The sequence below is a fragment of the Sphaerodactylus townsendi genome, linkage group LG17, assembly GCF_021028975.2.
Source record: "Sphaerodactylus townsendi isolate TG3544 linkage group LG17, MPM_Stown_v2.3, whole genome shotgun sequence".
Classification (NCBI taxonomy): domain Eukaryota; kingdom Metazoa; phylum Chordata; class Lepidosauria; order Squamata; family Sphaerodactylidae; genus Sphaerodactylus; species Sphaerodactylus townsendi.
The window spans coordinates 21,882,111-21,907,662 of NC_059441.1; the positions used below are offsets into that span (position 1 = coordinate 21,882,111).

Below are 25,552 nucleotides of genomic sequence, written 5' to 3' on the forward strand. Positions count from 1 at the left end.
AGGCCTCTGGATTTCTTCCTTCTCCCTTGTGCATGCATTTTCTCAGAGTTGCAGTGAAATCATGTTGTGTGTACGTGTGTGTGTCAAGGTGAAGGGAAATCTGAAATGAATCTGTCTTAATAAAGTGGGGGTGGCAGCAAATCATCTTATAGGTCAAATCAGTTAGCAATTATAAGATTCTCCCTCCCCAATTATAATTTAATCCAATCTATTTTATTACTTATAACCCTAATAACTCCTTAGCTTTTCAGAATGTGTGCCAAATCAATTTATTTTGAAAGATCCCTTTCTGCTTCCACGTGCCTGGGAGCTCACCTGCAGGATGTGAAAGCAATGGCCTTCTGCTGCTGTTCTCCCGAGCACCTGGTCTCCTAAGGCATTTGCAATCTCAGATCAAGGAGGATCAAGATTGGTAGCCATAGATCAACTTCTCCATAAATCTGTCCAACCCCCTTTTAAAGCTATCTAGGTTAGCGGCCATCACCACCTCCTGTGGCAGCACATTCCAAACACCAATCAAATGTTGAATGAAGAAATGTTTCCTTTTATTAGTCCTAATTCTTCCCCCCAGCATTTTCAATGTATGCCTCCTGGTTTTAGTATTGTGAGAAAGGGAGAAAAATTTCTCTGTCAACATTTTCTACCCCATGCAAAATTCTATAGACTTCAATCATATCCCCCCTCCAAAAGAGTCCCAAACATTGCAGCCTCTCCTCATAAGGAAGGTGCTCCAGCAATTGCTGAGCAATTTTCTCCTTGCATTCCTCCTTCCCAAGTCTGATGGCCTTTGCAATTTGTTCACACAGTGACGGTGGGGACTATGCTGGGAGTGAATGGAGCCATGGAACTTCTATTCAAAGTCATCACACCTTACACCAGGAGACACACGACAACAGCAAGGTAAAGGGGTAGGGTTAACCATCTCTGGGCTTGGGAAAATGGAAAAAATGCTACAGAACCAAAGGGAACCTGGACTATTGTAATGTACCATGCTTGGATCCACCCTTGAAGACAACTCAGAAACTACAAAATGCCATGGCTCAGCTACCATCATGTGCTAAATGGAATCGGCCTATCATTCCCAGTCTGCAGCAATGTGTTTACATACAGTTAACCCTTTTATAACTGAGTTGTGACAGACACTTGCCAAATCCCAATAGTATTTCCCGCTATCTGATCTTTGTAACTGGAGATGCTGGGGATTGAACCTGGGGCCTTGTGCTTGCAATGCAGATGCTTTACCATGGTCCCTATCCTGACACGGAGGAGCGATCTTTTCCCAGATACCAGGTATAAAACTGATAATACAAGGGGTTGCTTTGTAGATATCCCTCTCTTTCAAGCAGTGGCGTAACTAGGCAAACTGGAGCCCTGGGCAAAACCTGAGTTTGATGCCCCCCCAGGCGCGTGCAACACGCACCCCCCCCTTGTAGTTACGCCCAGTGGCGTATCTAGGCAAACTGGAGTTTGGCGCCCCCCATGGGCAGCCACCCTCCCCCACTGTGACCAAGCAATGATTTTTTACACCAGGTTGTTTCAAAGTCACCATCACATTATAGAACATGCCCCAACTCACAAATCTGAGCACAGCAATAAGCCATGCCACACAGCAGAAATAATTTTTGAAAACATTTTTAAAATGCTTTCAAAATGTTTTATTACTGCTATGAAAAACATCTTCTCTTATGGTGTTGTATCCAGTACCCCCCAATTGGGGAAACAGCATCACTTTTCTAATGTTTCAAAGGAGAACCTGGGCTCCCTAGTTTAAACAAGTGATGCTGGAATCCACCCCCAAACAGCATCATTTTCAATGGTGTTTAAACTAGGGAGCCCAGATTCTCCTTTTAAATCTATCTTAAAGGGACAATCTGGGGTTCCCAGTTTAAACAACATTGGAAGTGATGCTATTTTGGGTTTGATTCTCCCTCACCCTGAAACAGCATCACTTGCAATGTTTAAACTGGGGACCTCAGATTCTCCCTTTAAATCCATGTCAAAGGCTGGGGGATTTAAAAGGAAAATCTGGGGAAATTTGGGAGGTGCCTGCTGTCAGGGGTGCAATTGTTACGCTAGCAGCACCAAACTTTCCGGGTATCTTTAGGAGACTCCCCTAATGATGCCACCCAGGTTTGGTGAAGTTTGGTTCAGGGGGTCCAAAGTTATGGACCCTCAAAGGTGTAGTCCCCTATCTTCTGTTAGCTCCCATTGGAAACAATGGATGATGGAGGAGTAACCCCTTTGGGGAGTCCATAGCTCTTTGGACCCCCTGGACCAAACTTCACAAAACCTGGGTGGTATCAGTAAAAGATTCTCCTGATGATACCTCCCAGGTTTGGTGAAGTTTGGTTCAGGGGATCCAAAGTTATCGACCCTCAAATGTGTAGCCTCATCTTCTGTTAGCTTCCATTGGAAACAATGGGGGATGGGGCACCTCCTTTGGGAGTCCATAACTACCTGACTACCTGACTACCTGAACCAAACCTCACCAAACCTGGGTGATAGCATCAGGAGAGTCTCCCAAAACATCCCTGTAATTTTTGTGCTGGTAGCCTAAAAACTGCGCCCTCTGCAGGCCAAAAATGGAAAAACACTGAAAATACAAAACATCCCACAAACAAACCTGCGCCCCCCACAAGGCTGCGCCCAGGGCAACTGCCCACTTTGCCCAATGGGAGGAACACCTCTGCTTTCAAGCAAAACCTCAAGGATCAGAGCAGAAATGGTGTTTATTTTTAAGTGCACTCAGTGCTGTTCTGAGGCTGCCTTTTTTTTTGCCTGCCATAAAGCTTCCATGGGTCTCTCCTGTGAAGCTAAAATTAGCTATGCAGCTGTCTGCTCCAGCCCATGTCCTGTCCCTAGCTGATTCTCGGAGGAAATTTGCAAGGCCTGCACGCCTTAGAAATGAAAGAGAGTGTGCGCATCTCCATGTTCAGCCTGCATCTGCATCTCCCTGTTTTAATGCTACAGGAGGCAGGAGGAGAGGCTATTGAGAAACAACTCATGTCAAGAAAGGAAAGGGTGAGAGGTGGCTGATTCCAGTGAAGGATTCCCTTCTACTTAAGCCAGCGTGGTGTAGTCGTTAAGAGCAGGTGGATTCTACTCTGGAGAACCAGGTTTGAGTCCCCACTCCTCCACTTGAGTGGCAGAGGCTTATCTGGTGAACCAGATGTGTTTCTGCACTTCTTCATTCCTGCTTGGGCTAGTCACAGTTCTCTCCCAACTCTCTCAGACCCACTTATCTCACAAGGTGTCTGTTGTGGGGAGAAGGGAAAGGAGCTTGTAAGCCACCTTGAGTCCCCTTACCCCCTACAGAAAAGTGGGGTATAAATCCAAACTCTTCTTCTTCTTCCTACACATAATCTTGCCAGCTCTGGGTTGGGAAATACCTGGATATATTGAAGGTGGAGCCTAAGAAGGATGGAGTTTAGGGAGAGACTGACAGGCCTCCATTTTCACATCAACTGGAGGACCATGAGGTGGAATTGCCTGGGGATTTTGGGGGTGGAGCCTGAGGTGGTTGGGGCTTAGGGAGGGAAGGAACTTCAGTGGAGCATATGGCCACAGAGTCCACCATCCAAAGCGGCCATTTTCTCCAGGTGAAAGATCTCCAGCCACCACCTGCAGGTTGGCAATCCTAGCTGTACATCTGAACTTTTGTCTAGAAATTTCAGAAGCGCTTGCGTTTCATGTAGGGCAGGGGTCTGCAACCTGCGGCTCTCCAGATGTTCATGGACTACAATTCCCATCAGCCCCAGTCAATTGGCCATGCTGGCAGGGGCTGATGGGATTTGTAGTCCATGGATATCTGGAGAGCCACAGGTTGCAGACCCCTGATGTAGAGCTACAAACCTCCAGGGGGTGGCTGGTGATCTCCCGCTATTACAACTCATCTCCAGGTGACAGAGATCTGGAAAAATGGCCAAGGTGGACTCTATAGAAAAACGTAAATAGGCAAGAATTGTACTACATGACCTTGAGCCTACAAAAACTGATAATATCAGACTATGAGCATCTTAAATAAAAACGGAAAATATTGTTTTTTATCACAGTAGATATATTAGCCAAACCAAAACAGGCTAAATGCATTAACCATACATTTAACATAAGCAACACATGCTAGCCCGTTGGCCGGATTCAAGACGGAACCTCGATATTATCCAAGGCTTGTGTTTTTATAAATGAATCTTTTTTAAGCAGACACAATTTCATCTGCTAGATAGACCAAAGCATTTCTGCCGGGACCCAATGCTAAAGCACATCCATTATACAAAGGTCCAAGGTGGACTCTTTGGCACTATACCCCATCACTGTACCCTCCTCTCCCCAAATCTAACCCTCCTCAGGTCCCATCCCCAAATCTCCAGATATTCTGTAACTGGCTATAAGTAATCAATTGAAATAACCCGCTACTTTTGGACCAGCTAATCTCCAGATGTTTTCTAACCTGGACCTGGAAACCCTAGTTTCATAACATTCCTAATAGTTAACTTTCCCCCCCTTTCACAACCTTCTGTATGGCCATTTCCCCACTGAGAAATTAAAGCCGGATGCAACAGGTTTAAAAAGAAGCGACACTTTTTCATCGCAGTTTCACCCTCCCCACTGCAGCGTGTGTGTGTGTTGAGGACATCAATGTCTTTCACAGTTTCAAACAGTGCAGCACTACCCATGATCGCGCGGTCGAATGCACGATCTGCTCAATGGCTCTTTCTGCCTTGTCCTGATTGGCTGTTGCGCTGTGTTGGGGTAGGATTTTTTTTAAAAAACTTTTTTTGCACAGCTAAGTCACCACACGTATGCATAGATAGAACGGTAGCTGTTTTTCACGCTAAACTACATTTATATGCAGCTTTTGCACTCTTTACCCACACAGCTGCACTAGCATGAAAGTCTAATTTTAGTTTGCACAGTTTAGTTGGCACAGAAATCACACTCCACGCAGCCACATTTCAATTTACGGCCCTGGGCCCGGCCTGGTGGAACACCCTCCCTCCGGCTGTTCGGGCCCTGCGGGACCTTAACGAGTTCCGCAGGGCCTGTAAAACGGAGTTGTTCTGCCGGGCCTTTGGAGGGTCCAGCCGCTGAAACGGTGCCCCCCCCAGTCGGCTCTCACATCTGGGCCCATCATCTATTGTGACTCGCCGCCCTCCACCGCCCTTTCCCGGGGAGAATTTTAAAAGTGGGGTTGGCGGACGCCTTTTTATTGTTATCGCTGTTTTAATGGTTTTAATAATTTATTTATATTTATATTTTGTGTTGTACACCGCCCAGAGCCCTTCGGGGATGGGGCGGTATAAAAGTTTAAGCAATAAATAAAGTTTAAGCAATAAATGTAGCCTCCGCCGGTGTGAAACAAAAAAAATGGCTGCACGCGCTTCATGCACAGCTCACTGTGCTCTGATTGTCTGGAGGGCTCCATGTCACTCCCAACGGTGGGAAAACAAACCTCCATTCAACCCCTAAACCTCCACACCGGTCCAGCTTCGGTGCATGTTTTTTTAAAAGGTGCACTTCCATGCAGGTACTTAAAAACGTGATAAGGGGGAGAGGGAGTGCCAGAACGGGGATGAATCTGTGTTCGGCAGTTAAGCAGTGGGGAGTTCTTGCTGAAATCTTGATATTTTGCGAGAGTATCACGCGATTAGTTGACCGCGGGGAATCGACCTATATGCCAGATAAGGATGGAGCAATTATTTTTTTAAGGCTATTTCTATGCCATGGCTTCAGAGTCCTGCTTGGGGTGGGCTGAGAATTGAAACAATATCTGAATATTAAAAACAAGCTATTAAAAACAAATTGTTGGACACGGACAGTGTAAAAACTATCTGTTTGCTTACCGTGTGTGTGGCTTTGGAGCCCTGGAAAAATTGCTAGAGTAAATAAAGATGTCCCTGTATCACAACATCTTACAACACCGGGCATCGAACTATCCACTTAAATCTCATTAGCTTCCTTTCTATTTGTAGATTGAAATTCCCCTGGGATGAAAATGAGTCTTTTGGTACATGCTCCTGTCCCTCCATTAAAATAATGTAAGAACCCAATAATTTTCACAGGTGCACATGCAGTGGGAAGCAACCAGCTGTAAAAGCATGTTTTTCTTCTCAGGTCTCTACACTTCTCGCTAATGTGTGTGACAAGCCATTCGTTTGCTACAAAATGCGAAATGTACCAAGCAGACGGCAGCCTCCTGAGGTCGTCTCTTTTGCGGGTGGGTTAGTTCTTCCTCGGGAGTCACATCCTTTTGCCTTTCTGATAGAATCCGCATAAGAATAAGGTAGCGCTCAAGAAGCCAGTGCTGTGGCCCAGCCTCCAATAATTGATTTTGCATGAAGGATGTCGCAGGTTGTCCAACGGGTTCGTGGCTGTGCAATAGCTGCAGTGGAGTTCCAGCCCTTCTGCCCTGGTGGGAAAACTTAATGACAAAACACAACATACTTCACAACTGCTGTTTGACTGACTCATTTGCTCGCTCTTCACTTACATAGTTGGCTGCTGAGCAGCAGATAACAGTGACCGATTTGTGTGAATGAGGGTTCCTACTGGGTTGTGTGAGAGTGCACATGTGAAATGCTGCCCATATAAATCTGTATTGTGCAGAAAGTATCAAGTCCAACAGTTTGCAGCTGCTCACAAACAGCCAAACTGCTCACTAGAAAATCGACTCCTTGCTTGTGAATGGTGAGCAGAATGTAACATGAACAGGAGTTTTTTTTTGAGCATCCCTGTCATCCTGACCTGGATGGCTCATGTTAGCCTGACCCAAGGATGTGGGTAATGAGGGGGTTTCCTGGTTTAACTCCCGCATTACATGTCCAAAGTTCCACCCTCTGCTTGTGTTTTTTTTTTGTATTTTAAAGTGATTTTTTTGGTTTTGGCCTGCAGGGGATGCAGTTTTAAGGCTAGCAGCATCAAATTTTCAGGGATCTTTCAGGAAACCCTCCTTATGATACCTCCCAGGTTTGGTGAAGTTTGGTTCAGAGGATCTAATGTTGTGGACTCCCAAAGGGGGTGCCCCATTCCCCATCCTTTCCAATGGGAGCTAATAGAAGATGGGGGCTACACCTTTGAGGGTTGATAACTTTGGACCCCCTGAACCAAACTTCACCAAACCTGGGTGGTATAAGCAGGAGAGTCTCCTAAAGATACCCTGAAAGTTTGGTGCTGCTAGCTTAACAATTGCACCCATGACAGCAGGCACCCCCCAAATTTCCCCAGATTCTCATTTTAAATCCACACCCTTCGGCATGGATTTAAAGGGAGAATCTGAGGTCCCCAGTTTAAACATTGGAAGTGATGCTGTTTCAGGGTGGGGGATAATCCACCCCAACACAGCATCACTTTCAATGTTGTGTTAACTGGGGACCCCAGATTCTCCCTTTAAGGTGGATTTAAAAGGAGAATCTGGACTCCCTAAACACCATTGAAAATGATGCTGTTTGGGGGTGGATTCCAGCATCACAGCAGCCACCCATGTGGGGACATGCAAAACTCAGATTTTGCACCGGGCTCCATTTTCCCTAGTTACGCCTCTGCCGAGAGGGGAGGGCAGAAGGAACTGCCGGCGGCGAGCCCAGCCGAGGGGGCGCGGGGGCAGGGGAGTCTGCCATCCCTGGCCTTGGAGAGCTGCTTTTATAAGCACTGAGGTCCGGGCGGGGCTTGGGGAGGTGTGGCCACAGCCCCAGGGATGGATAGGGTGTGGCCCCTCCCCCCAAACCCACCCCATAAAAATCTTTACCTACGCCCCTGGCCTGACCTCATTAGATCACAGAACCTAAGCTGGGTTAGGGTTAGGGTTAGTACTTGGCTGTTAGTACTTGGCTGGGATGTTCAGGGTTGCTGGACAGAGGAAGGCAAAGGCAAACCACCTCTGTTTTGCTCTTTGCCTTGAAAACCTTGCATAAGTCATTGTGATCTAGTGGCACTTAATTATTTCCCTGTCCTGGGTGACCCGGGCTAACCTGATTATGCCAGATCTCAGAGGCTAAGAAGGGGCCTCCCTGGTTAGTATTTGGATGGGAGATCATCCAGAAATTCCAGGGCTACTAGGTAGAGGCAGGCAATGGCAAACCACCTCTGTATTTGGCTTGCCTCAAAAACCCTATGAGGTCATCATAGCTGTGACTTGGTGTCATTTAATTGTTGCCCTGACCTTGATTGCCCAGGCTAGCCTTATCTTGTCAGATCTTGGAGGCAAAGCAGAATCAGCTATGGAAACAAATCTGGTTCACCAGATAAGATTCCACTGCTCACAAAGAGGAGTGAAGAATCAAACCCAGTTCTCCAGTTTAGAGTCCACTGCACTTAACCCCACACTGGCTAGAAGGAAGCTATCCATAGAATAAAATTTCCCATCCTTTATTTTCAAAGTCACATTCAACAATCAGTATTCCCTAGAACTATGTAAACTTTAATACTTCACATTAGCGTAATAATCCTGTCCGGGAGCGGCGAGCCCCCCCCCTCCCGGACTTACCGCCGCCGCTGGCCACGGACTCGGGAGTAGCCTTCATACGCCGCCAGCTCGACGCCATCCCAAGCGGCTGGATTGGAAGCGGCCGAGGGCTTCGGTAGCGGGCGGCAGACCCGTCCAGAGGCGGGAGAGAGCCCTCCGGGCGGGCGCTGGCGCTGGGCGCTGGAGCAGCCTCAGCGGGCTCCCGGCCCGCCTCGGCCGTACTAAGCCTCCATGCGGCCAGTCCTGGCTCGGAGGAGGGAGAGCAGCGACCGGGGAACCCGGCCGGACGGGCTCGCGCCCGGCTGACGCAGGGAACGACGCCCGCGGCAGCCCCGGCGCTGCACGCTGAGGGACTGCTGGCCGGCCGCTCCCCAGGAGGGAGCCTGCCAGCGGGACTTTGTGGCGGCTCCGGCCCACCGGCTTGGCGCCCGGCGATGCGGCCCTCCAGGGCTCGTCCCGGCATGACAGAAGGCGGCCCCGGGAGGAGGAGGTCTGGAGGAAGGCAAGAGCCGGCAAGGAGAGGGCCCCTTGCCCCAAGGAGTGTGGGAGGCTGGCCCGAGGGGATAAAGAGGAAGAACAGCAGCAGCTGGGAGAGTTGTGGGACAGGAGAGGCAGAAGGAAGGGTGTGCAGAGAGGGGCTGGAAGGCGAGGAAGAAGGAGAAGGAGAAGAGGTTGGGAAAAGGAGCCAGGCTGAGGGACAGGAGGGGAGTGGGGGAGGCCTGTGGAGAGAACAGGCCCCCCAGTTCTGGGACAGGGAGACTTGTGGAGCAAACAAGCTCCCTCGGGGAAACAAAGGGGAGTCCTGTGGGAGGAACAGGCTCTCCCAGGGGAGACTGTGTGGAGAGAGCCAGAAGCACGGCGGGCCCTGGGAGGGGGGTTTAGGCCCCACTGTTTGACCACCCCTCCCTAGAACAGGGGTGAGGCCGGGAACAAGAACCCCGGGTAGGGTTTGGAGGGAAGGCATCAGGGCTCCCCCGCGGTACTCTGGAGGGGGACCCTGACAAATCCTTTCTTTCAAGCCATGCATTACTTGGGCTAGATTTTGAGATATTACTTATCTCTGGCTGGAAGACCGTTTGTCAGGGTCTAACTTGTATTAATGAACCCATCATTTCCACATCCATCTACCCCTTTTCCTCATTGTCCCAGAATTAGAGAAAAGGCTGCAAGAGTTACACATTTGTCTTCTCTCCTTTTCCTACTATATGTTAACTTACTAATAATGCCTGCTTTCCAAACCTGGTCACCAGTGAAGGAACCTGAGGAATTCGAGTTTGTTTCACACATTATAGCAGTGTTGCCCAACCTTTTCGACATTGCGGTACCCTTGACCTGGCTCTTCATATCTCAGGGTACCCTTGAGGTTTGTTTGATTTTTTTTTGCATTTTAAGGGTTTTTGCCTGTCGGTGGGGGGAGTGGCAAGCAGGGGGAGGGGAGGGAAAGCAGTGTTGACAGCTGTGTTGTTTGCCTAAATTCGGCATGGATTGGGGGGATTTAAAGGGAGAGCTTCCTTTAAATCTACCCCCCCCATCCATGCCGAATTTAGGCAAATAAAACAATGCTGTTTTTCAATGTTGTTTAAAAAGAGCCCATGAGGCTTCCAACCACTCCCTTTAAAATCCATGTGATTCCAGTGTGGGAGGGCAGGCGGTAGCATTGTCATGGTACCCCTGGGACGTGCTCATGGCACCCCAGGGTACCACGGAACCCTGGTTGGGAATCACTGCATTATAGAATACACTGGTTGAGTTTTAGCCTCAGCATGTGTTGCGGCTAGACAGGGAAGGTAAGGGGGATACAAATTAGCTGTAAGGAATTCCAAAGAGCAGAAATAAAAAGGCTTTTGATTATAAGTCCGTTTATTCAGACATCCTGGAAAGCACACACACACGACGTGGCAGGAATGAGCATCCCCGCCCAAACAACAGGTTATAATGCTGACTAACCTAACTCTCCTGCCTTTGTTCCTCGCCGAGAATCCAAATTCTACTATGCAACAGCGAGATAAGCATTCTCACAAGGTGGGTGCAGGTCCTGGCCGGACGCCCGGCCAAAAGAATCTCCGTCAAGGTCAGGTTAGGCTGTAAGGGAAACAAGAACGACTGAGATCCTTACACTCCGCCTCCCCTAAAAGAAATCTCCCCTTTTTCCCCCTCCCCCGGTTTGTCCGGAGAAAAGCTTGGTGAAACGCAGCAATTAAAGAGGGGGGCATCGATATTCTCCTCCTTATACACCCATTGATTATGGCCAGAGGAATAGCTAAACCCCATTACGAGACACCAGATAGCCCATGACGCTGTGCGAAAGCAAGGCTTAGAGTCCAGGATAAGCGTCTATCTCATAATGCTTATGTCCATCAATTGTAACTGGCGGGGGGTGTGTCTCGAGGAGGGTCATGCCCAGGCATCTGAAGCGGGAGCCTCCTTTGAGCAAGCTGGAATGGAAGCAGCCCGGGATAGATATGCTTACTTAGTGAATTAGGCAGAATTAAAGTTTGAAAGCAGTAACATCATTGATCACTTTTGTAATTTGAAAGGGACCCACAAATTTACGCCAAGTTTTGAATATTTATGCACGTCTGGAAGGTTTTTAGTGGACAAATAAACCCAAGCTCCAACCACGTAAGGGGAATTCCTGAGCGGGAGTGTTTATCTGCCTAAAACTTTTGAGGCTTCTTGAGCCTGTTTTAAGGTAGACTGAACTGGACTTCCAGCCTTCAGCTAGTGACAAAATCCATTGATTGTGAATTCTGGTTGGCTGCAATACCCTCCGCCGGCAGCTGGGGCAACCTTGGGAAGGATCAACCAGAGACTACTTCGCCAGATAAATGGGGTTTTCTGCGTACTGCTATGAATTACATATATTGCGGGTGTAAGCATACTCTGCGAAGGAAGCAATTCCCACACCAGTTGTCCCTGATAATGGTAGTTTGTATAACAAGCGTAAATATTGCTCCTAGTTGTTTCTGTTCGATCCGTTCACTCTTTGCCCGGGCCACTTACTGAAGGCGTGGTAGGGGGCGGCGACTGCTGGTTAATGGTTCCCAACAACTCCAGGAAAGCCTTTAAAATCGAGAAATGAATTGAGGGCCACGATCCGATACCACCTTCCTCCAGGAGAGGAATGTATGAAGCGGTAGATGTGTTGAAATGAACAACCGGGCTAGTTTGGGAGAGCTATGAAAGGTATGGTGGTGCAAAAAGGGAATTGAAATCGTCGCCTGTTTGGAAAAGAGATCCACCACCACCCACAACACAGTGTTTCCCACGTGACTGTTCGGCAAGTCAGTGATAAAAATCGCATTGAAATAACCTGCCAGAGGTTGGGAGGCAACGGGGATAGGTTTCAGTAACCCATGAGGGCTTCCCCGGTATTGACTTGGCCTCCTGGCACATATTGCTGGAACACCCTTTAATGTAAAGGACTCAACGCGTCCTTGCGCATAGAGCGCCACCAAAACTGGCGGCGCGGCTAGATGAGAGGTTTTCACCAAACGTCCGAAGTGCTCCAGCCTGGCCGCAGCATCATGGCATGCTTGAAGAACCTGCTTTCGGAGGGGAGTAGGCATTAGCGTACCAAACACCCCCCCCTTTTCCAGACACCATCACTCAAAGCCGTAGCTGTGCATCTTTTTTCCTCTGTTGGCAGCTCGCGTAATCCCGCCTCAACTTGAGCTCTTGAAGAAAGGGGAGACGATGGCTGGGATGGGCGAGGGGGGGACGGTAGAGAGGATTGTGAGTGGGTGACAGCCGCAATCCTAGCTGGGAGGGAGAGAGAGCGGTGCATGGAGATATCCCGTAGGGATGCGTCTCCTTCCCCGGGGAGGGCGAAGGGACAATGCATCCAGCCAGCTTATTGCTTTTACCGGGGAAAAAATGATGGACCCGTAAAGGAAAAGCAAAGAGAAAAAATCCAGCCCCAAGCGTAATTGTTTAGGCGGACATTTTGAGGGGTGTGGAAAGCGCGAAGCCAAACATTTTCTTTATGATCCGAACCAGATTCTTGAAAGGGGTGCTGGCTCCTTCTAACCAATGGTATTTCGCCAGAAGTGCTCAACGCCATAAGGATTTGATGGCAGCCGGTTTCATTATCTCCGACAGTCCAGTTTGGATTCCGGAACCAGACTAAATTTTTTTTGGATAAATAAGCACGACGGTACCAAATTTATTGTCTTTATTTTTTCTGCAAGAGGGCAGCGCCCAGCGCCTTGTCCGAAGCATCCACGTGAGCCGACGCATGGAAAGGAAGCTGCAGTGTGGCGGGATGTGTGTCAGAATTGGCTCAGTTGTGAAAGCTGTTTTCTTAGCTGCTGGAACGCTTAATTGGCATTCCTCTGCGACTCAGGGAGAGGGCCCCGGGACTTACAGCGGCCGCTAGAAGCGATCCCTTTCCTTTGAGTGCGCGTAAAAGATCAGCGTGAGCCCGGTAAAGGCAAGATTTGGCAAAATGGGGAATACCAGAAGTCACGATGAGAAGTTAGCAAAAAAGCCTAAAAAAGATTGCAATTCCCTTCTAGCATTGTGGTGGGGGGCAGGCCAGTCAACCACTCGCGGCCACTTTAGCCGGGTCCATTTCTAGAGCCGTCAGAGGATCCGTCGATAGCCCAGGTAGATCTATGGAGGTCTGGTGAAAAACAGCCTTATTTTGACAACCGCTTTTGGCAAAGAGGGAGGTTTATCAAGTAGCGTTGTAAAACTTCCGGACTAAAGCCTCATGCTCTTCCAGGGTCTGTGAGTAAATCAAAACATCATCCAAATATACGAACTACTCCCTTGTACAACAAATCATGTAATACTTCACGTTTATGAGGGCTATACGAGAAGCCCCTGGGGCCCCAACTAATCGGCAAGGAGGCGTTATTAAATATTCATATTGCCCAAATTTTGTATGCCCTTAAAGCGCTGTTAAAATGTTATTGCGTACCCCTCCGCGATGCAAACACGATAACTAAAGCTTCCCATAAAATCCAATTTGGTAAAAATCCGGCCTTTGCCTAGAAGGGCATCCAAGAGGTCCCTTTATTAAGGGCAAAGGATATTTGTTGGAGATGGAAACAGCATTTAGTCCACGATAATCGAGTACACCAAAGTCTTAACGAACCCGTCCTTTTTTCTTAACGAATAAAACAGGGGCGGCATGGGTGTGCTTTTTGTGGCTGCCGCCCGTGATGAATCCGCGTCATGAGCTACAATTCTTTTTTTATCTAAGAAGGCGTGAGCTCCTTTTCTTCGGTGGGACTCATACGATAGGATCCCTACCCTTAGGTAATTGGGCTCCCGGGTTGTAGCAGGATCTTGCAATCGGTATCGTCTATGGGGGGGGAGCTGATTCGTACTCCTGTTCCTGGAAAACTCTAGATAGGTCTTGATACGTCGCTGGGGATTTCTACAGCAAGGGGAGCCGACAGTACATTGCAAAAAGCTGTAGCGATGGTTGCTTCCCTCCCCTACCGATGGATCTTCCCCCATCCATGTGATCTCCGCAGGGGGGATCTGAGAATTGAAGGAATTAGCTCCTTCCAAAGCCTTGAAGGTTGGTTCGATTGTAAAAGTAGCCATGGCATACCTAAAACAATGGAGTGCTTTTGCAACTGGAGCAAGAATGAAACTAATCTTTTCCCCAATGATGCGATTGCAACGGAGAAGTACCGGTTGGGTTTTGACGACCGGGCCGGACCCTCACTCACCCAGTGGGCTACCGTCCATTTGGGTGAAAAGGAATGGAGCTTCACCAAGGGGAACTTCGGTCTCAATCCGAGTTCCTCGACCACTCTAGCGGTTTCATAAGACAGTGGGAGCAACCTGAGTCCACAAGATTACTGCAGAGGCCAAAATGCGCCAGTATGTTTACTGGGGTTGGCTAAGGAAGTCAAAATAGTAATGGGCGCGCTGCCTTCACTCACACGGATCAGGAGAAGGATTAAGATCCCACGGGTGCAGCAGCTGAAAGACTAAGCGCCCAGTTTCTTCCTCTCTTCGACATCGCTCATCAAAAGTAGCTTTGGACAATCCTTGAGTTGGCAGGCTGGATTTAGCGTGCAGAAGGCTCTGGCTTAGGCGGAGGAAGCTTCTGCCAAACTAGCCGGGCAGTTGGCAGCCAGGTGGCCAGGACGGCCTCCGACTAATAGAGGCACAATCCCAAACGGCGACGGCAAGTTCCGACGTGGTCTTTCGGCCGCTACATCTGGCCGGGCTTGAGTTTTTCTACGCCGGCTTCGGTAGCATGTTGGCTGGTTTCAGCGTGGGCGGCATCAAGCCGGGCATAGTGCAAGGCGGGCAGGCAACCTGCGAGCCGAAGCTTTCGGATCTAATCTGCATAAGCGTTCTTGCGGGGATCCAGGAATAAGGATCACTGTTTCCATGCAGTTTAATATCCATTGCTTCTGGAGAAAGGGCTGATACTCGGCGATTTCGGCATGCGCGCTCGGGCCAGTCCGGTGGAAGCGATTACTGTAGCCGCTGCGCGGAATGTTCACCGGGGCAAAAATCAGCAAAGGAAGCGGAGTTTGCCCTGTTGGATGGTTTTCTACTGTCACCCGGATGGCGTCGTTTTTCAGCATTGGGATCTTAGGAATCGAATGCATAGCGCTTGGAGAAAGCCCGCTACCGTGCGGCGTATCGTCCCCCCTGCAATTCATACGTTAAGAGAAACAAACCACTCAGCGGCTACAATTCCGTCCAACACCCGACCCAATGTCACCATTATTTTTTTGGCGTTCAGAAACTGATATAGATCATGAAATTCTTGCAAGTATGAGCATCGAAGTTGCAGAATAAAGTAAAGGAAGTTTGGACGCGGTACCATCAAAGCGAGCTGGGATGGGGGGGTCTGCTTAAGAACCCTCTTTCAATGCGGCATCTAGAGTGCGTGTTGGGGTTAAGCTGCTGCATGTAACCTGGTTGTTGTACTGGATAGGGTAGGGCGCTGGAGGAGCAGGGTTGAGGAGGTGCCCCAGGTTGAAAGCTGGAACCGGGCCGCTGATGGCGCCGCGCCTCCGTCAGGAGGAGGGCCGCCAGTCGCGGGGGGGTGAAGGTGTAGAAACCAACTGGGGGCTCTAACCAACGCGTCTCACGTTGTCGTCTGTAGAGTTTGCTCCCGTTCAGCCAATTCCCTTTCCTTGGCGTGTTAAAGGCATCTTGGTTAGCGGCGTGCCCAAAGCTGCCCTCTCTTCGATCCAATTTTAGCTCATATTCGATCTACCTGTTGAAATGGCTAAAGTCAGATTCATTCTGGGTTTGGATGGCTTTGATGTTGTCGCGCTGGCGCTATGTAAATCCAGCTTGCCGGACTGATCCAGCACTTTGTCATGAATTGTTAGAATTCTGTTTGCGGTACTCGTTGGCTATAGCAACGGCTTCTCTCTTTCACGGTCCAACTCCATTTGGATTTCCCTTGCGCATTTGCTTTTCACGGTCCCGTTGCGAGACTTTCACGGTCCCGTTGCAGATTTTATTTCAGCGCCTCCCCAGAGCAAGTTTGGCGTCCCGCAGCATGGCCACGCGCACTGTCCATCTAATTTTCTTCGAGGGCATGGAGTAGCGACTTCGGGATCGGGATCCAGTTCCTCCTCTGATGGTTTTTTTTCCTCCACGCCTCCAACTGCCTCCAAGGATTTTCACTTGCCCATTCGCTCGTTTCTCGCACCTCGGACTTTGGTGCTGCCGAGGTGGTGTAATGGAACAACCTCTTCCGATCAATCGATCCATAACCCTTCGTCATCGTCCCTGCTTCCGCTGTAACTTTGGAGACGAAGCTCCGGAAGTGCTATGCCACTGCTGGATCTCTGGGAATGTCCTCAGCGCATTTGTCCAGGAACCTTTCAATGGATTCTTGGGTGTCACGCATGAATGGTAGATAATCCAAACTCCTCAGGGACTGGCTGCATCTGGGGTTTGTAATCCACACGTTGCCGGGTGGAAATGAACCGGTCAACAGGTGCTCGATCGCATAGATAGCGCTTTAAAAGTCTTCATGCATCTCCACCGCGATCTGAACCATGTCGTATGCGTCCCAAGGAAGAAGAGGCAGACTGAGGAACTGGACCGTAGGTCGGGAGAGAGGCACCAGCGAAAACGGATCATCTTCCGGATCCTCGGCGGAGTCTAGAAGGGAAGGCTTCGAAGAACTTCCTCTATGGGAGGCTATCGTTGCCTTCCACATGGTCAAGAGTACTCAATCTCTGCATGTTATAACACCAGAGATCCAAACACAGTCAAGAGAAAAAATGAGTTAGTTTCCTGCCATAAATGTAAGGAATTCCAAAAGAGCAGGAAATAAAAAGGCTTTTGATTATAAGTCCGTTTATTCAGACATCCTGGAAAGCACACACACATGACATGGCAGGAATGAGCATCCCCGCCCAAACAACAGGTTATAATGCTGACTAACCCATCCCCCCTGCCCCGTTCTCATGAGAACGAAATTCTACTATGCAACAGCGAGATAAGCATTCTCACAAGGTTGGTGCAGGTCCTGGCCGGACGCCCGGCCAAAAGAATCTCCGTCAAGGTCAGGTTAGGCTGTAAGGGAAACAAGAACGACTGAGATCCTTACATTAGCACAAGCAGAAAGTGGCAGATAATTTTAGTGTTGCTGTAAGGGTTAAATATGTGGGAATCTTCTATGGGAATCCAGCTCATAGAGTCCACCAAAGGTAACTCAATAATGAACAATTATAATGCAGGGTACAGTATTTATGCCCTGACCTGGATAGTTCAGGCTAGCCTGATTTATCAGATCTCAGAATCTAGGCGGGGTCAGTCTTCACTAGTACTTGTATGGGAAACTACAAAGGAATACCAGGGTAACTATGCAGAGAAAGGCAATGGCAAACCAGCTCTGTTACCACACACATTCGCACGCACACAAGCGCGCACACACACAAACACTGTTTATAGACTTGCCAGACCTATGGCTTCAAATTCCAGGGGCTTTGGGGGGCAAATTTGGAGGGGAGTATCAAAAACACTGTTATGACCATAGCGATCAGGGAGATTCCTAGAGTGTTGGCAGGAGTTGGACATGACTTCACAGCATCCACAGCTTTGTTTTGCTCCCACAATTTTCTCTCACTGCTCAACTGGTAGCATGTGAGTGGTTGAGGGTTGGGGTGAGAATTTGGCTCTTCCCTGCCCGGACAGATGAATGGTAAGCTTAAATGTTTAGCAAATACATCAAAACAGCATGAAAATCATGGACTTGAATAAGAAGGTAAAGGTAGTCCCTTGTACAACCACCAACTCATTGCTGGCCCGTGAGATAATGTTACATCAGAACATTTACGAGGCAGACTTTGTCTATGGGGTTTTTTTTCCATTGGCTTCTTCAGTCGTCTACCCTTTACCTGCAACATGCTGGGTACTCGTTTTACCCACTTCAAAAGGATGGAAGGCTGAGCCAACCTTGAGCTGGCTACCTGAAACCGACTTCTGTTGGGATCGAACTCAGATCATGAGCAGATCTTTGACTACTGTACAGCAGCTCACTGAGCCACAGAACTCCTGAATAAGAAGCAATACACCCTTTATTAGATAGAAGGTTTTTTTCTTTTAAAGAAAAGGGTGCTATTTTTAATATAAAATAATACATATAGTTTTAATATGTTTTAACACAAAAAACTGCAAGGGCAGTATTTACCCAAAAAAGAACATGACCCTAAAAATGACCCACCAATTAAAAAAAAACTAGTGTTGCACAAAAAAGGTGTTATTGTTTCACTGAGGCCCCTTCCGCACATGCAGAATAATGCACTTTTAATCCACTTTCACTGCACTTTGAAGCTGGATTTTACAGTGTGGAATAGCAAAATTCACTTTCAAACAATTGTGAAAGTGGATTGAATGTTCATTATTCTGCGTGTGTGGAAGGGGCCATACTTGGAACTCATATAGGATAGTAAGATGACCCCCTTGATGGCCCTGGGAAATTAACTAGCTTTCTATTTGGACAAATACAACTAGTGCCATTTTTGTTGTAGACGTTCTTTCTCTCATACAAGGGGGCTCCCTCTGTAAACAAAGGAACATAACTCAGTGAACAGGGTGAGAGAATGATATACTCTTGCCTGTCTAAAGTCTTTGGCACACACCGGGAAAGGAATCCGACATAAATAAGAACCGTTCCCACTTGGGCCTTGGATATCCCAAGCATCCTTCCCCTTTGATTTATATGTCGTGCCTTTCAAGATCTGAGGTTGCCGAGTGGGGGTGCTTTCTACAGAACAGCACGCCTGTGAATTCAGAGACCTTGGAGAGGCTGGGTTTCCTACAGGGCGACTGCTGAACACATGATTGATGGTCCCTCCTAAAGTTATCTGAGTAAGAAAATCTTCCTCGCCCTGACCTCTATCCTCCATGTACTGTGGCTTGCAGTGATTAAAACAGAGGCACATGATGGCTTTAGTGGGAACGCCAGGCCACTGGCTGGCATCTCTGGGGTGGGGCAGGGAGCAGATGTGACATTGTCCAATCATTTGATGTTATGCCCGTCTGAAAACCTTGAGGTGCCCATGGAGGGGAAAATTTGGGGAGCAATTTTATCTAGAATCTGTGATGTAATATAGCTGCTTGCCCTCTGAAGCTGCCATTTCTGCCAGGGGGAACTGTTCTGTGTGGTCTGGAGGTCAGTTGTAATTCAAGATCCTCATGCCCCATTTGGAGACTCACTCACCTGGACGGTATTCACTGATTTCCCAGTCATTCCTGTCCAGTCACTGACTGGACCCAGCTCTGCTTAACTCTTCGCATCACCTGGAATAAACTGCTTAACTCTTCGCATCACCTGGAATAAACGCTCTGCTTAACTCGTCGCATCACCTGGAATAAACGCATCACCTGGAATAAACTGATTTGCAATTGTTTTCCTGTTTCCCTCTTCTCTTCCTAGCAATCTCCTGTTAGCAATCTCCTGGCGCCAGCCCATCCTCAAAGAGGTGTGAAAGGTTCCCAGGTCCTTTGTAGCTTTGTAGTAGAAACTGTATTGGACATTTGGTGTGGGGCAAAACAGGGGGGATTAAAAGATATAAGTCCTGGATCTGAGCTCTCTAGCTCAGATCCTGCTATACATTGTTACTCTTCGCATCACCTGGAATAAACTGCTTTTGGACTTTCCTACGGTCTCTGTTATTTCCACGTTTGAGAGTCTGACACATGGGAACCTTTCACACCTCTTTGAGGATGGGCTGGCGCCAGGAGATTGCTAACAGGAGATTGCTAGGAAGAGAAGAGGGAAACAGGAAAACAATTGCAAATCACACACAGCAAGACATCAAGATACTGACAGGCATTTTCCTGACATTATACAGGGGCAGTAGTGAAAGGCTTGACAATTTAAGAGACATGCCCTCCTGTTTAATAACGCAGAAGACTGGTCGTTGGAGGACTTGCCCTAAGACCACATGACCTTAGTTCTAGAACAAAACTTAGAAATAGCTGTAAAAGTTGTTTTTGTTTCCCTTTGTGATAGAGTTATTTAAAACCATTTATCATGGTGGTAGTCTCAGTCTATGGATCAGAGGTTCTTAATGTATGGTGTAGTGGTTAAGAGTGGTGAACTCTAATCTGGAGAACCGGGTTGATTCTCCACTCATCCACATGAAGTCTGCTGAATGACCTTGGGACAGTCACAATTCTCTCAGAACTCTCTCTGCCCCACCGATGTCACAAAGAAGGGGAAGGAGTTTTTAAGCCACTTTGAGACTCTTTATGGTCGAGAAAAGTGGGGTATGAATCCAAACTCTCTCTCCTCTTCTTCTTCCAACCAACCATTCCCCAGGACTTCATGCACATAGGAGTGACTTGATGCACATAGAAGAAGAGTTGGTTTTTATATCCCACTTGTCCCTACCGATAAGGAGTCTCAAAGCGATTTACAACTCCTCTTCTTCACCCCACAGCAGACATCTTGTGAGGTAGGTAGGGCTGAGAGATTTCTAAGAGAAATTGTGACTAGCCCAAGGTCACTCAGTAGACTTCATGCGGAGGAATAAACTTTGGTATAAAGAGTGTTGCGTGTTTATATACTCCTCGCAAACGGCATCAGTGTCCAGATGAGAAGACTCCTCATTTGTGATTCAGATGATCCCTGACATTTGTAGAAAGCCATGCAAAACTGTCTGGGATTCTCTGGGGAGATTTAGTCAGGAGACCTTCCTCATTCTTCCCCATCATTGGCATTTCCTCCTGTCTGAACGAGGGAACAAGCAATGTCTTGAGAAGGCAGACACTGGCCGCAGCTACTTGGTAGCTGCCAAGAATGTTCAGTGTGGCCCTGTCTGGGCCCCATCCCATGAACATAGCCTGCCTTCACTTCAGTGGCATAATGCCCATTGGGCAAAGTGGGCAGGTGCCCAGGGCGCCCCCTTGTGGCAAGTGCCAAAAATGTGGGGTTTTTAAAATATTTTAATGAGTTTTCCACTTTTTATTACAAAGGGGCACAGGTTTTCTTCTAGTAGCACTTACACAGGTACAGGGATGTCCCGAGCAGAACAGTGCTGATGCTAGGGTTTGGTAAGATTTGGTTCAGGGAGTCCAAAGGGGGTGCCCCATCCCCCATTGTTTCCAATGGGAGCTAATAGGAGATAGGGGCTACACTTTTGAGGGTCAATAACTTTGGGCCCGCTGAACCAAACTTCACCAAACATGGATGGCATCATTAGGAGAGTCTCCTAAAAAAAAAAAAAGTTTGGTGCTACTAATAACAATTGCACCCCTGACAGCAGGCACCCCCCCAAATTTCCCCAGATTTTCCTTTTAAATCCCCCCCCCCCGGCATGGATTTAAAGGGAGATCCTGAGGTCTAATTTTAAGCTTGATGAAAGTGATGCTGTTTCAGGGTGGGGGGGAATCAACCCCAAAATAGCATCACTTTCAATGTTGTTTAAACTCGGGAACCCCAGATTGTCCCTTTAAGATAGATTTAAAAGGAGAATCTGGGCTCCCTAGTTTAAACACCATTGAAAATGATGCTGTTTGGGGGTGGATTCCAGCATCACTTGTTTAAACTAGGGAGCACAGATTCTCCTTTTAAATCCACCTTAAAGGGAGAATCTGCGGTTTCCAGTTTAAAAAACATTGAAAGTGATGCTGTTTCCCCCAATTGGAGGGACTGGATACAACACCATAAAATGTTTTCATAGCAGTAATAAAACATTTTGAAAGCATTTTGAAAATGTTTTCAAAAAATTATTTCTGCTATGTGGCATGGCATATTGCTGTGTTCAGATTTGTGAGTTGGGGCATGTTCTATAATGTGATGGTGACTTTGAAACGACCTGGTGTTAAAAATCATTGCTTGGTCACGGTGGGGGAAGGCAGCTGCCCATGAGGGGGGCGCCAAACTCCAGTTTGCCTAGGTACTCCACTGGGCATAGCTACAAGGGGGCCGGGGTGTGTGTGTTGCACTGGGGACGCGCCTTGGGGGGGGGCATCAAACTCAGGTTTTGCCCAGGGTTCCAGATTGCCTAGTTACGCCACTACTTCGCTTGGTTAAGGCAAGGTCACTTCAAGAGTCAGTTCTGTCAATCATTGAGGCAGGAGCTATTTACTAAGCTGGTTAGCATGTAGTAACAAGATACATGGTGCTATTTATTTTACTCAGTGACAAGTCCTGGGGGTTATTTAGATGAAGGTTCAGCTATGCCCCAGTTGACCTTGTTTGGGATGCAGGCCAAGAGGTTCATTATTCTCTGTCAGAAGAATGACGTCCATCTTGGATCAACTATAGTGGGTCCTTTTCTAACTTTAATATAGTGTGCTTAACAGCTACTCAGCCCTAACCCTACCAATGACAGCCTTGCAGGACAGTGTCCATCTTTCTAGATGATCTTTGAAAACTGATTGGAATTTGGCTGATTGTTGGGGAGAGGCTATAGGGTCTCCAGTACTTAGCGTGAGGGTTTGTGATCAGAAGAGCAAGCAATGAAAAATTACTTGAGCAGGGCGATTAACCATAAGGAAATCAAGAGGCATGTGGGGGGTGATGGCACCTGGGGCAACACCTGCTCTGGTAACCACCCCCGCCCTACTTACCTGCTATGGCAGTGGCCCAGCCAGGCTGCTCCTTCAGCCAGCAGACACTGGCTGAAGGAGCAGCCTGGCGGAACGAAGCCAAGGTGGGAGGTGTTGGGGGGGTGATTCTCCATCCCATACGTGACCTGCTGGCGTGCGCCCGGGGATATGTGAACCCACATGTTTCTGTGAGCACTCTGCTTCTGAGGAAATGAAACTCCCTCCCACACACACGTGGATCTCCTCACCAAGTTTCAAGAATCTCTCAGAGGCTAAGCGGGCCAATTTTCTTATCTCATTCTGTTCCCCTTTAGACTCACATTGGCTTTCAACATTCCATGACTCCTGGGTCATGTTAAGTTCTCATTAAGGTTTTCATTTTCTTTTGAGAAGATGGGAGAAGTAGAACTCAGTTGGGCTCTGTGAGAACATGAATGTGCAAAATGTGAACTGGCTGTACTGCATCATTAGAAAAGAACACAGCACACTACCCATAAAGTAGCCATGAACGGATTAACAACCAGTCCAATCAGTTGCCAAAAAATTGGTTCCCTATTTGGGACCTGTAAACAGTACATGAGCTGAACCAGAGGGTTTTCGAAAATGCCCATTTTTTAATCCTGTCCTATTTCCAAGGACCAGGGTACATGGCTTTCCCTTCCTCACTACAGACACCCTGTGAGTTTGGTGGGGCTGAGAGAGTTCTGAGGGTGATTTTCCATGCCCCCCAGGCATGCTCCTAGTGCACGGCACGCACATCCGCCTCCTTGTATCTTCGCCACTGAGGTGAAGTGGGAGGTGGATCAGACTTAATTCCCCTTGTTAGTTACTGATTTCTCATTAATTGTGCCAAGCTGTTTGGGTGTTTATTTGGTTGAGAACCTATAATTCTGCTGGAATGTGGTCAAGAATTTGCTCTTAGCTCATGCCTACTTATTGAAAGTGGGGGGGGGGGGTGTCAGATCCCCAAAAACAGAAACAAATCCATGTAAAGAACAGAGGTTTATTCATGATCTGGAGGACAGCTTAGAAAAGCCAAGACTGGCTTTTCCCACTCAGTGGACAGTAATATGTTTCTACATTCCCCCCCACATGAGAACAGTACTGAGAAAATATGCAGACATTGAGAAAATATGCAGACATTGTACCCGCTGAGCATGGCCTTGACAAGCACCTGGCGGTACTAAGCATAGAAAAGACATCCCATCCCCCACCCATTGAAAAGTACAAAGCAGCCTCAAAAGCAACCAGGCATCCCAACACTCTGCTTCCCCTAGTGCCCCCCCCGGTTTGCTTGGACAGGATCGATGAAAGTCCTGGATGAGCTTCAGTGCTTTGATGTGATCCGCAAAAATCCACTCATCATGTCCAGGTAAAAACCCTTTCCAGGGTACCAAATACTGCATTGCGTATAGCAGAGATTTCATAGTGCTTCTCTCCATTAATCAGAACCGGAAGAGGAATAATACTCTCGGGATGCCAGATATCCGGGGACGTGGTTTTCTTGAGCAAACTGCAATGAAAAACAGGGTGAATCTTATGTAATGCTTTGGGCAAGTCCAGTTCATCAGTGACCGCATTTATAACACGTACAATCCTGAAAGATCCAATGTATTTATAACCTAACTTGGTGGGCTTGTGAATGTCACGTTAATTTTTTGTAGAGACATAAACCATATCTCCCACCACTAGGGAGAAGTCTCACCTGCTTTTATCAGCCTGATGTTTATGTGCGTCTTTGGCTTTCTGAAGCGCCTTCAAAATGGGAGGCCACTCATCCACAATACCCTGGATTTAGTCTTTGAGCTCAGGAAATATTGATGCTTCCTGAGTTAGAAAAGGAAGAGGTTTTGCAGAACGTCCAGAAACAATTTCAAGTGGAGTTTTCCCTACTGTGGACAGCATTGTTGTACGCATATTCAGCATAAGGCAGGAGATCAACCCAATTATCCTGCTGGTAGTTTACATAACACCTGAGATACTGTCTGATTGGAGCATTCCAATTCTCCATCAGTTTGGGGTTGATACGGAGAAGAGAGAGCTTGTTCCACATTTAAAAGTTTCAAAAAGGCTCGCCAGAACTTAGAGATGAACTGACTCCCCCTATCAGAAATTATTTTTTCCAGAGCAGAATGAAGGCAGTAAATATGTTGAATAAACATTTTTCCAAGTAACAGAAACACAAAGCACTCCCTGGCCAGTAAATCTTTGAAAAATGGTCATAATAATATTGTTTCTTTCCAATTCTTATATTAATTCTTAAATGGCTATAAGCTCTTACCAAATATTACAAACAATATCACCACAGTATTAACATGCCTTATATACACCTCTATAAATCATGTACAAGCAGATAGCTGCACAACCAACTCATAAATCACTGGTGTGGTCCAAGTCCGTTCTCCTCCCTTTTCTTTTGAATGGGAGCCAACAAACACTCAGAAATCTCCCTTCTAACCGGGAGTCCTCTTCGTAGCAGCTTGTAAAACTCTTAATGATTGAACCATAAAAGGTCCTCTAAAGCATGTCCTTTCAGCAAGCTTGAAATGATAAGAGACAAACCAGTTGCTAATGCTAGAGTCCAGATTCCCAACGCCTATTCTAGCTGGAATGCTGTTGGCAGGCACTGCTCCGGTGGGACTTCTGTCTGCTGGTTCATCAAATAAATATTAGAACGCTCCGCACGTTGTAAGCGTTTTCGTCATAACTACTGAAGAGTAGTTTCTTAATATTTGTAATAGTTCAACATATATGGGATTCTATTAAATAATAAAAAATATAATACGGAATAATATCTCATAACTTAGCGTATGATTTCTTCTTTTTCTATTTCAAATACTATAAGTCTATACATCTTACCTCTCTCTTTATAGAGCTGCACCTTTCCACGTTGGTTCATCCTCTGTTTGCTGATTCATCATCTAACTAGATTTTTATAACCTTTTAATCAAACACACTTGTGGTCTCACCCAGCTGGTGAAAGCTTAAAGAGATAGGTCCTGATGAGTTCACTGTAATTTTTTATCTCATAAAAGACATGAGAAATCTATTTCCTTATTCAATCCTTTTTTGTAACTTTGAAATTTA

At 47.4% G+C, this 25,552-nt stretch overlaps 1 protein-coding gene across 1 annotated transcript in view; it reads left to right on the forward strand.

The window, feature by feature from the left end:
- Positions 1-25,552, forward strand: part of AGBL1 (AGBL carboxypeptidase 1) — a 554,681-nt gene that overhangs the window by 19,179 nt on the left and 509,950 nt on the right. The window contains exon 4 of the mRNA XM_048481859.1: positions 807-900. Coding sequence (XP_048337816.1) covers positions 807-900 — 94 coding nt within the window. The remainder of the gene's footprint in view (positions 1-806; positions 901-25,552) is intronic.